At 40.2% G+C, this 10,939-nt stretch overlaps 3 protein-coding genes and 1 long non-coding RNA gene across 4 annotated transcripts; 1 reads left to right on the forward strand and 3 right to left on the reverse strand.

The window, feature by feature from the left end:
• Positions 1-147: 147 nt before the first annotated feature.
• On the reverse strand, positions 148-2,718 carry plek2 (pleckstrin 2). The gene is made up of 9 exons (XM_049740878.2): positions 2,553-2,718; positions 2,327-2,491; positions 1,650-1,849; positions 1,491-1,582; positions 1,232-1,419; positions 1,058-1,159; positions 907-990; positions 744-822; positions 148-409 (listed from the first exon to the last, which is right to left on the reverse strand). The coding sequence occupies exons 1-9, from the start codon at positions 2,604-2,606 to the stop codon at positions 282-284; spliced, it is 1,092 nt and encodes a 363-aa protein (XP_049596835.1). The 5' UTR covers positions 2,607-2,718; the 3' UTR covers positions 148-281.
• A 121-nt stretch (positions 2,719-2,839) lies between these two features.
• On the forward strand, positions 2,840-3,917 carry oip5 (opa interacting protein 5). Its single transcript, XM_049740971.2, has 5 exons — positions 2,840-3,164; positions 3,229-3,295; positions 3,396-3,518; positions 3,591-3,672; positions 3,742-3,917. Exons 1-5 carry the CDS (start codon positions 2,999-3,001, stop codon positions 3,838-3,840), a joined length of 537 nt encoding a protein of 178 aa, XP_049596928.1. The 5' UTR covers positions 2,840-2,998; the 3' UTR covers positions 3,841-3,917.
• A 70-nt stretch (positions 3,918-3,987) lies between these two features.
• LOC125981136 (uncharacterized) lies at positions 3,988-6,626 on the reverse strand. Its single transcript, XR_007485828.2, has 2 exons — positions 6,152-6,626; positions 3,988-5,890 (listed from the first exon to the last, which is right to left on the reverse strand). It is a non-coding gene; the product is annotated as an uncharacterized lncRNA (long non-coding RNA).
• Positions 6,627-8,061: 1,435 nt separating this feature from the next.
• chp1 (calcineurin-like EF-hand protein 1) lies at positions 8,062-10,831 on the reverse strand. The gene is made up of 7 exons (XM_049740963.2): positions 10,464-10,831; positions 10,117-10,189; positions 9,696-9,776; positions 9,500-9,624; positions 9,365-9,426; positions 8,898-9,020; positions 8,062-8,773 (listed from the first exon to the last, which is right to left on the reverse strand). The coding sequence occupies exons 1-7, from the start codon at positions 10,528-10,530 to the stop codon at positions 8,720-8,722; spliced, it is 585 nt and encodes a 194-aa protein (XP_049596920.1). The 5' UTR covers positions 10,531-10,831; the 3' UTR covers positions 8,062-8,719.
• Positions 10,832-10,939: the final 108 nt, after the last annotated feature.

Genomic DNA, 10,939 nt, shown 5'->3' on the forward strand with positions numbered 1-10,939 from the left:
ATTTTACAACCGCACGAGTCATGGCGGTGAATCACGGCAGGGCAAAAGCGCCAGACATGATCTGACTCGTCCCGCTTCTTTGCTCAGCAACAAACACAAGTATGTAAATATATCAGGATTAATCCCTTAATCACGTTTGAAAAACCATTCCCAGTTTAGGAATAAATTTAATCCTTAAATAGATGAAGCATTTTTATAAACAAATAGACACTTTGAAGTATACAAACGCTGAGCAGCTTTTGATATGAGCTACACGACGACACGTGACGGATACGTTGGGGCTACGTGTGCTCCCGGATAGCGTCAATCCAGTCCATCTTCTCTCGGTGACTGGGAGCCTGGATGAAGTAATGTGTGTCTGACTGAGTGATGATTTTGAATAGGTTGCCTTGGATGTTACCCTTCACACCTGGAAAGGGAAGCCAGAAGACAAAAAAAATATCTAAACATGATGTACAGTTTTCTGGATCATATGGAGAGCTGTTGCTAATATTTTGAACTTGGTATGATTAAATCTCAGTATTTTTCATACATACAACTTCATCAAGGTTTCAAAATGCTTATGCATAAAGGATGCATCAATTTTTATAAAAAAAATTAGTGGGCTTCAGACGCCGCCCTGAGGGACGCCACTCAAGATTAGAGTCAACAAATGCATTGGGACATCTGGCCATTTGTTTTATATCATTTGTTTTTTCTCTATATAAAAAAAAAAAAAATCCATGACTATGAGTGAGTCCTACCGGAAGGAACGCCATTGTCGTCCAGCGAGGACACCAGCGAGCCTCGGAGTGGGAAACCTCCAACGGGGCGGACGTCGTCCTGAAAGCAGACAGGACATGGCTCACAGACTGACTCAGTGTGTGTGTGTTATTACGCAATACGTAACAATGTTTAATTTTCTACCTTGGTGGGGTCGTAGTAGTGGAGGAAAGAAGGTTCCGAGCGGAGCACAAAGAGTCGAATCTTCCAGTTTTTCCTCCTGTGGCCCTGCGCGAGGAAACATTCGCTCAAAACGACATTGACGATATAAAAGACATTTTTTATTTCGCTTTACTTGTTTGAGCAGGTAGCCTCTCTTGATCACATGACCGCTCAGCTCCACCGCGGACAGCGTGGTCTCGGCCTTCACACAACCTCGCTTCTTCAAGTTATCTGACTGACGATTCAAAAAAGTATTTTAAAAAAAAATCTGATATGAAGCAAGACCAAACCCCGACTCGCTACTCACGAAGCTATAAAGCGCCGTGGAGTCGTCCAGGAAGAGCTCGCTGAGGCCAGCTTTGCGCAGCGCCTCCACGCTCCGTAGCCCGATAGTGCGGAGGAAGCCCTCTTCTAGAAGAGCCGACGCCAATGTCGCCGCCTCGGTTCGGGTCAGCGCCAGCTGCATGAACACCAGCCAGTCCACCACCTCGGAGCCTGTGCATGAATCACACTACTTGATGCTCAACACTTTAAATGATCTACAAAAAAATGGACCACTGAAGGACCTGAGAAGCAGTTGGTGTACACGCGTCCTTGCTCCACGTGGTTGGTCATGTTGATTCCGCTGTGAACATCATACATGGCCTCCAGCACTTTGCTACACCACAAGAAAAGATCTTTTAATTTAACTGTTATTGAGCACTTTAAAGCAGCTCAATGTTCACCTCAGATTGATGTTGTGCGGCTGCGAGTCTTCTGGCGTGGACGGGCTGACGCTAGGTGAGCCATCATCATCCACGTCCGCTCCAGAGTCCAACTTGTCCACCGCTGCAGCGATGTCGCTGGCCCATTCATCTCGCTCCTCCCGTGAACACGCCTCCAGAAAATGATCCACGCAGTTCTTGGTTTGAAGCCGGAATACCAACTAAAAAAGGCAGCATGGTTATCATGTGAGTGGGCAAGACTCTTCGCTATGACTCATAATACAAGAGAATCATTTGGTCGAGTTAACTAGAAAATAATCTACAAGAGAGGAAACCAATAATACCTGTTAGACTTTGACACAACATGACTCATTATTCATACAATCTCCGATTCCAGTGAAGTATAAACTCCTACGCTGAACTTTGAAATATTTTCTTTGACGTGATGAAAAGTGAGATCATCTGAGTGACCTCATTAGAATGACTCCAGCGTAGACGCTGACTCAGCATCCAGTCAGCTGGCTCGACCGAGAGGAAGTGACGATATGATATTACGTATTGATAAAAAAAAAATCTGATAAGCAATGCTTGCAACCTATGAAGTATAATTCAAAATTAAAAGCCAATTCCAGTGCTTTTCAAATGGTCCTCATATAGACAACAAAACAAACTTGTCATTTTTAAGAGCAAAAACTCACAGGTCGATTGTCGTAGTCAAGGAAGGGGCAAGTAATGACGCAATCATTCAGCATGATTTTTCCTCGCTGACATGAATCTCTTCTCCCGCCTTCATACTTGTAATAGATCAGCTTGTCCGGCGTCAGCACGAACCAGCGCGCCTTCCAGTTGTGCACGAGATGACCCTGGAGGAAAACACACATGAAAAGAACATTCCACGCGTGACAACTTTGCATCAAAACACACCCTTTTCACCAGGAAGCCTTCTCGGAGGATAGTAATTTTTTGCTGTGTATCCATTGCGTTGGTGCCTGTTCCTGCCTGTTGCACTCTTGAATCAACATGTGTGTTCACTCATTATATGTACACGCAGACACGGACACGCCCACTCACGACACACCCACTTACGGCAGGCAGGTACGTACACACCCACTCAAAAAACACACTCAGTTAGGGCGCGTTTGATTGGCTGTAGTTTCAGCTCAGAACGTTTTCGTCCAATAGCAGATGTCAACAGTCGGACGCCTTCAGCCAATCAGAGAGCATTTGTATACCCCAACTTCCGTGTTCAAGACAAGCGCCATTATTCTAAATGAAGAGTTACACTTCACCTGAAAAACAATATTTACATTTTACTTTGGTCTCTACTTCACCAACCGGCTTTTTCTGCTTCTATAAAAAGACACGCCAACATGGAGTTTAACGAGACCATCCTCCTGGAACGCGAAGATAGCGGTGTCAAGCTGTTCGGACCCGGACGATGGGCAACCTTTCACTGCAAGCAGTGCAACACGGTGTTGGGGGACTCCTTGTCTGTATGCGGGGAGCTCACATGTTTGGGTTTCATCTTATGCTGCAGTAAGTTTCACACAACTTTATAATGCCCGGAATGCTTCATAATATATGTCCTGTTTGTGTGCAGGAGTCACCAGTTGTGTGGAAGTGGGTCGTGAAATGGAGTGTGGACATAAAGGAGAATTGGCTAACTGGTGAGGAAGACAAAGTTGTTGCAAAAGTGGTTGGGTCTTTGTGTGAGCCTTCCAAATGGCCTTTTCAAATTCCACAATTCATTCTTCCACCCCCCTGCAGCATCTTCAGCTCCCTGACATGCAGCGAGTGCGGCTGCACGGTGGGCAAGGTGGTGCATGCAGCGCCGCCGAGTCTGGCCGGGGTGCGTTCCCTCTTCCTCCTCCAAAAGGGGCTCATCAAATGGTCAGTAACAGTCACTAAAGCGTCACCCCATTATGCGTACGTCCACAAACGTCAAGATCCTTCCTGTTCCAGTTATGTGTTAGACAGCCGCTCTATGGTGAAAGCGTCGGCCGTGTCCTTTGAGATGAAGTCTCTCATGGAAAGCGTCAAGGAGGTAAGATGTCAATAAAGGTGGCGTTCCTTCTTATGTAGGGGAAAAAAATATATAAACATTGGGTTGCAGGTGAGACAACAATTAGAAATGCACTTTGAGGACACAAAAAGCCGCCTGCTGGACGTAACCGCATCATCTGCAAGTTTGACAAGTGATGCCACTGTTTAACATCTTCGTTTTGATGATCACACTATCTTATGGCCAGTTTTTTTTTTCTTCATTAAACAGCTATTTGCAAGCAACAACTACTCCTTGCCATTTATATAAAAAAAATGGCCTCACGGGATACAATAACACACACACGCACGCCAGGCCTTGTCATTGGCACCATGCTGCATTTTATTATCATCGTCATTGCTATTGCTGTGTTTGAGAAATACATTTTGTTAGTTATACAAAACCATTGCACAATAATAATAATAAACATGCCCATTTTCCTCCTCTTAGCTGCGGAGTGCATAGGTCGTACACCTCGGTGAACAAAATAAGCATCTTTTCCATTTGGGGATGCTACAACATGCTTGCTACTGTACTAATACATTCCCCTTCACGCGCAGTCAAATGACACACTTGTGGATTATTGCATGCATTACAAACATGTCAGAGGAAAAAAAACATGCAGTTATTTTTTTAAAAAGTCCTGACTGAATTTTAACATGTCATAAATCCCCGAAAGGAAGGGTTAAGAAATATACATAAACTGGATATGGTGGTTGACAGTGCAAGTAGTGCTATGAAAACACATTTGGACTTTCAGCGGTGTAAAAATGCTACAAGTATCATACAATTAAGTCAATTTTGTGTATTGATCAAGAAAGGAAAAAAAAATTGATGACCAGCGGAATCCAATCTCAAAACAAAGCTCTATAGCGTCCCACACCACCACCACCACAAATCATGCATTTATTGCTGCTAATCTAATCCTAATACAATTTTCTGGATTACACGTACAACACTAAAGGGCTGGAAGATCCATTCAAAATCACTTCAATCTCATCTTTTACTTTAGTGCTATTAGTTGAATTATTTGGTTTTTGAGTGCATTAAATAAAAAGTTTAATCATGCATCTGAAATTTTTTTTTGTATATTTTATTTTGGGGAGATTATTCATCTGAGTTGTATTAAAGCAGGCATCATGCATTATACGATGATTATATATGAAGTTAAGTATGAGCGTCTAAATGAGACTATACAAATTTCGAATGGAAGACGTTGGTGATTTTGTTGCTTTTCAAACAACGTGTCACTTGTTTTTTTGCTTTTTTTTTTCATCATATATAATACACAGCATCAGTCAACAAGGTAACATGTTTGGATGCAATATTGCACATTGCCCGATCAAAGGTGTCCTCTTATGCAAAATGGACAAACATGTTTTAAGTATTTATACTAAAATTATTGGATATACTGTCATAAAATTAGAATAATATATCAAATAAATCCAACTAAAAATGTGCTTTTTATTTTGGATGATTTATGAATTTTATGTACTTATTAAAATGAGTATTTTAAAATGATAATGAATGTGCTTGGCTCACATTTTTAAAACTATTTAATTGCATTTTAAAAAAAAATATTTCGCTTCAAATGATGACATTTAAAAGCCTTCCCAAAACATTTTTTTTTTGCCCTTACGAGAAAATGTTTCATATAATTTGTGATCAAACTCATGAAAGGATGTGTCAAAAATAAATGAACTCACTCTTAAGACGCTGAGGTAGCAAAAAAGATGAGACTCACGCTTGCTACAGTTTTTCGTGTCTTATTCAATGTGCTATCGGGACGATTAATTTAGACCAGTATTCATCTACATATTTTTTTTTCTTTTCAGTTCTTCACGGAAAAATGACATGACCATTTATCTCTTGTTATAATATCGTGGACTGTGCATATATATCATTCACATCTAATAATGACAACATACCAGATCGATGTCCACTGGTGAAACTTCTGTAATTAAAAAAAAAAAAAAATTGACAATGAGCGTAAAAAATATAATAACTCCATGTCAGTCCAAAGGCTCATTCCAAACCTGGACAAACATGTCACAAAGGGATGGTGGGGGTGGTGGAGAAGGGAACACCCCTCCTACCCCCATCAGGTCCTTCAAAGAAACTTCATCATCCCAGTCGAGCGTAAATGTGATTGTTTGATAACACGGTGGTCCACATGAAGTCCCTCCGCTGTGGCTCAGATGTGTTCTTCAATGCATCCATCCTGAAATTTGACAGCATCATTATTGTCTTTGTGTGCACATATATATGGAATAATCGTATGATGGTGTTTGAAAAAGATCTGTAGTCCACAATTTGATACATAAATTGTGTCTGCATGGAAAATGAACAGTAAGGTTATTTGGCTCGGGAAAAATATTAAATTCATGTGATAAAAAGACAACTAGATGCTTTACTGCATTGGAGGATAATCATGAGAAATGCAATAAATTGGTTAGAGGGGAAAAAAAATCAGGTGTCTGACCTTGGTGTGTTCCTGGTGATGAGGATGCTGCAGAGATGTTGGGATGCTTAACAATGGCTGGTCCACTTCTTCGTATTGATGGTGACACGAGCAATTCTGCCTGGCCACTTCTCAATTTCTCCACTAAAATACGTCGAGGAGATATTGATATAGCAGAAAACCTTGCACTCCGTATAGGGCAGGAGAGGTAAGGGGACAAAAAAGCGTCGTCGTCCCCCCCCATCACCTCCCAGCGTCTGACCGAGTAAGCTACGCCATTTTCAGTCGTTCCCAGTAAGTGAAGAAACAATGATTGGCTGAGAGATGTGTCAATCATATTGAAAGTACCACCCCGGAAATGCTCGGAAATTGAACTTCCGGTAGAATAAAACTATTTTATTTTAATACAAACTGTTTCTGCGTCTTCATTTTCAACAACAGTTACAAACCTAAATATTAAAGAGCACTAAATACACATTTAAAAACACCCGATGTTATCGTGGTTCTCACCTGGCAGGTTGAGGTGGTGTTCACAAATGACTTTCAGACTAATTAGTCTGTGTTCCTCATAGAAGCTGGAATCTTTGGAGGCCCACAACAAGAACTTTTCTCGTTCGGGAAAGGCAGATTGAACTTCTTATGCGTCTTAGTACAACCACGAGCAGCGTGCAAGGTATTCGTTGCAATGCAAAGGTCCGTAACGTAAAACAGTGAACTGGCGTGCCTACGGTAAACAAGAAAGCTCAATTTAAATAGAAAATTTCACATACTAACCAGCAGAGGGCGACACACGGTACACTTTTGCAATCTTATGGTCAAATTCCGGGAATCCAAAACGAATATAAGCGTCGTTGTATTTTTGTTTCTTGCAATATATTCTATTTTTGTTTTAGAAAAAGAGCGGTTTAATTTAAATGTTATTATTCTAAGATAAACATAGAATATATCGCGAGAAACAAAAATACAACAACGCGTTTTTTTGTTTTGGATACCCGGAATTTGACCATTAGATAGCAAAAGTGTACCGTATGTCGCCCTCTCCTGGTCAAAGTGAGAAATGCTCCCATTGATAAATTCCGCGAATCCAAAGCAACACATCATATCGTTAAATATAAGTTAAAAAAATAAAATAAAACGTAAAAGATCAGTTTAATTTTATTATTTTTATTCTTAACCAAAAATAGAATGTATTGAGAGAAACAAATAAAAATTCAACGACGCGTATATTCGTTTTGGATACCCTCAATTTGACCATAAGATAGCAAAAGTGTACCGTATGTCGCTCTCTGCTGGTCAAGATGAGAAATGCTCCCGTTGATAAATTCTGCGAATCCAAAGCAACACATCATATCGTTAAATATAAGTTAAAAAAATTAAAATAAAACGTAAAAGATCGGTTTAATTTTATTGTTTTTATTCTAAACCAAAAATAGAATGTATTGAGAGAAACAAATAAAAATTCAACGACGTTTCAGCATGAGAAATGCTCCCGTTGATAAATTCTGCGAATCCAAAGCAACATATCGTTAAATATAAGTTAAAAAATTTAAAATAAAACGTAAAAGATCGGTTTAATTTTATTGTTTTTATTATAAACCAAAAATAGAATATATTGAGAGAAACAAATAAAAATTCAACAATTTATCAACGGGAGCATTTCTCACCCTGACCAGCAGAGGGCGACATACGGTACACTTTTGCCATTTTATGGTCAAATTGAGGGTATCCAAAACGAATATACGCGTCGTTGTATTTTTGTTTCTCGCAATATATTCTATTTTTGTTATGGAATAAAAACAATAAAATTAAACCACTCTTTTACTTTTTTAACTTATATATAACGATATGATGTAAGTGTATTATTATTTAATTATTATTATTTAATATTAACGCACTCACACAGCATACAATAAAAAAAATATCAGTCCATATATGGCACCTCATTTTATTGCACAAATAAATTTATATCAGCTGTAATATATCAGATTATTATTTTCTTTTTGCTTCGATTCCCCCATAACACACTAGGCTTCTGAACTATTCACTATTTTTATCATAATAGCCTCTACGTAGTAAGGACAATTTTGATTTTAGTAGAACAGTTAGCCAAATGCTGCACATCATGATCATGCATACTAGTTCTAATACAAAGACTACTTTAAATAAAAATACATAGCATGTTACCTCAGCTGGTCCACATTTTTATAATCCAGTGACATCCTTGCACTACAACAAGGAGGTGATGAAATGCTGCATTACGAGTTGTAAAATGTCATAATTTGTCTTCTTTAGAAAGATGCATTAACACCCCCCCACACACACACCTTTAGTACTCTCAAATGAGTGTGAACAGCAGCAGCAACTGTGGTCCTCATGCTTGAAAATTAGGCAGCGCTCACCAGTGGAACAAAAGAAATTGCACGTTTAAGAAATCAAAAGAACAACAAACAGACAAAAAATTAAAAATCAAGGCACATGCGCATTTCTACAAGAGGCGAGGACCACAGTCGCCTACTTTTGACACTGATGGAGGAAACGGAATAAAACTACATGTCTGGACGTGATGATGAGTTCCTAAATGAAAGGTCATCAGTGCAAGAAGCGGATGCTCATTTTCTGTTCCACATCCACCTTTTCCAGCACCTAGCACATACACAAAACATTTATTTTTAAATAAAAAAAAAATAAACAAGGATTAAATAAGCTATTAATGCAATTGTGAACTAGATTTAGTCATCATAAAATATGATTCACTTGGAGAACTTGCCTTGATGAACTCGTTGAAGGAAATGGAGCCGTCTCCGTTTGTGTCGGCCTCCTGGATGGTTCTGTCGGCGATGCTCCCGAGCTGTTCGTTGGAGATGTTCACACCCACCATCATCCTTAACACCTGTCAAAAGCGCGCACACGAGCATGCAATCCATTTTGAGGAGAAAGAAAAGCAAACATCACACCTGTCATCACGTTGTAGCTACTTGTATCAACTGAGGGGCAAAGTTCCCTCACCACTGTTACTTTAGTTTCCTCGGATAAACGCAGTGACGGTGGCGCACAAGGAAGAGACCGAGTTAAAACGACAGTCATGCTCGTGTGGCAACATCCTGATTGGTTTTGGTGCAGGGTTACACAAAAGAGCAATAAGTTCCACGCATTGTTTTTACTTGGCGGGACCGAGAATGATGACTTTTTTGATGCAAAAGCTAACATTTGAGCAATAAACTGTTGTGCACTCACCTGGAGAAGCTCATCCCGCGAGATATTGTTGTCTCTGTCCAGGTCGTAAAGACGGAAAGCAACTGGACAGAAGCCACAAAAGGAGCAATGAGTGATGCTTGTCATTTTTTGCGACACACACACACACACACTTACACAGCAGCTTGTTGGTTCTGCTGTTGAGCGGCTCGCCAGGGGCGTACTTGTTCTTCTCGCTATCCTCGATGGGCCGAAAGTGGGCCAGTGTGCGCATGAAGCCTCGGAAGTTCACCTGGTCCTCTCTGACCAATGGGATAAATAAAAAAAATTAAGCGACAGGAACTGGCACAACATTTCAAAATAAAAGCCTCACCCTTCCGGGAAGAAAGCGTTGATAATGCGGTCACCCAAAGGATTGATGGCCAACTCGGGAATCCTCTGGAAGTCTTCTCGACTATGCACATAGAGACATGAAACAGATTTGATTATATTACGAATACCCTCGTAAGCAAAAAAGGGGTGCGGTACTTGATGGTGATATTGACACTCATAATAAGACAAATAAATGACTTGAAATGACTTGAGTCACCTTGACAGCCACCGTGACTAAGCAGGGATAGGTAAAACCAAAACTTGTTGAGTGTAAATATCTCAGCCTCACACACACAACATTGGATTTAAGTGTGAAGACGGCACATGTAATCATTAAACACCCGCTCAACTATAACTGGCTTTTTCCTGTCTAAAGACAAAACTCTTTAGTTTGTGATTAACTGTGGAGAAAAGTGTCTCACCTGAGGGTGCCATTCTCCCCTTTGTCCAGGCTGGTGAAGCGGCTGTACAGTCGAGTGATCTGGCTGTGCGAGACTGGGAAGAAAAACAAGAAAATAATCATAATAAAATGTTTGGCTGAGTTGTGTTTTGAGTCATTTAGAAAAATAAGCCTGCTAGCTTAAGCCAGCTGAAGTATGTGACGTCATTGATCAATATAAAAGTCATAAATGTAGTGTTATGATCCCGTTATGATGGCCTACTGGAAACCATGACGCTTCCTTTAAGGAAATAGTACAATTCCGCTATTCCGTCCATACGTAAAGCATTGAAAATAGTCAAAATAATGATAATAATAATAATAACTTACAGCCCGTTTCTTTCTTGATTTCTTCAATTTCCTCCTCGCGGAGTAACGTGGACGCTCGGGATCCCATAATGATGACGTAGATGTTGAAGTTCAGAACTGTAAATTCAAAGTTAACAACACGAAGCCAAATCCCAAAACGGCTACCCTTGAGCAGCTAGCACGACAGCTGCCTAGCTCGTCCGGTGAGCAGGATAAAAGTCTCTCGGGGAAGTTTGGGACAACTTTAAAGTCCGCTAGTATGTCATTCGGTTTTATTTTATTTTATTTTTAGTTCACTAAAGTGAACGTAGCGAGGTGTTTGCGTCTTTGGAAGCTGGGTTTCGGTCCTTTTATCTTAGGTATTTATCAAGTGGGCGGGGTTATGATTGGGTAGCCGTGTCAGTGCCTGATTAAAATGCGAACATAGGAGTGATGCGCGCCTTGGTAAAATTGTTATTCAAAATTAATATCAAAATTAAAATATTTGAGGTCTGCCA

Source organism: Syngnathus scovelli, chromosome 14 (genome assembly GCF_024217435.2).
Source record: "Syngnathus scovelli strain Florida chromosome 14, RoL_Ssco_1.2, whole genome shotgun sequence".
Lineage (NCBI taxonomy): Eukaryota > Metazoa > Chordata > Actinopteri > Syngnathiformes > Syngnathidae > Syngnathus > Syngnathus scovelli.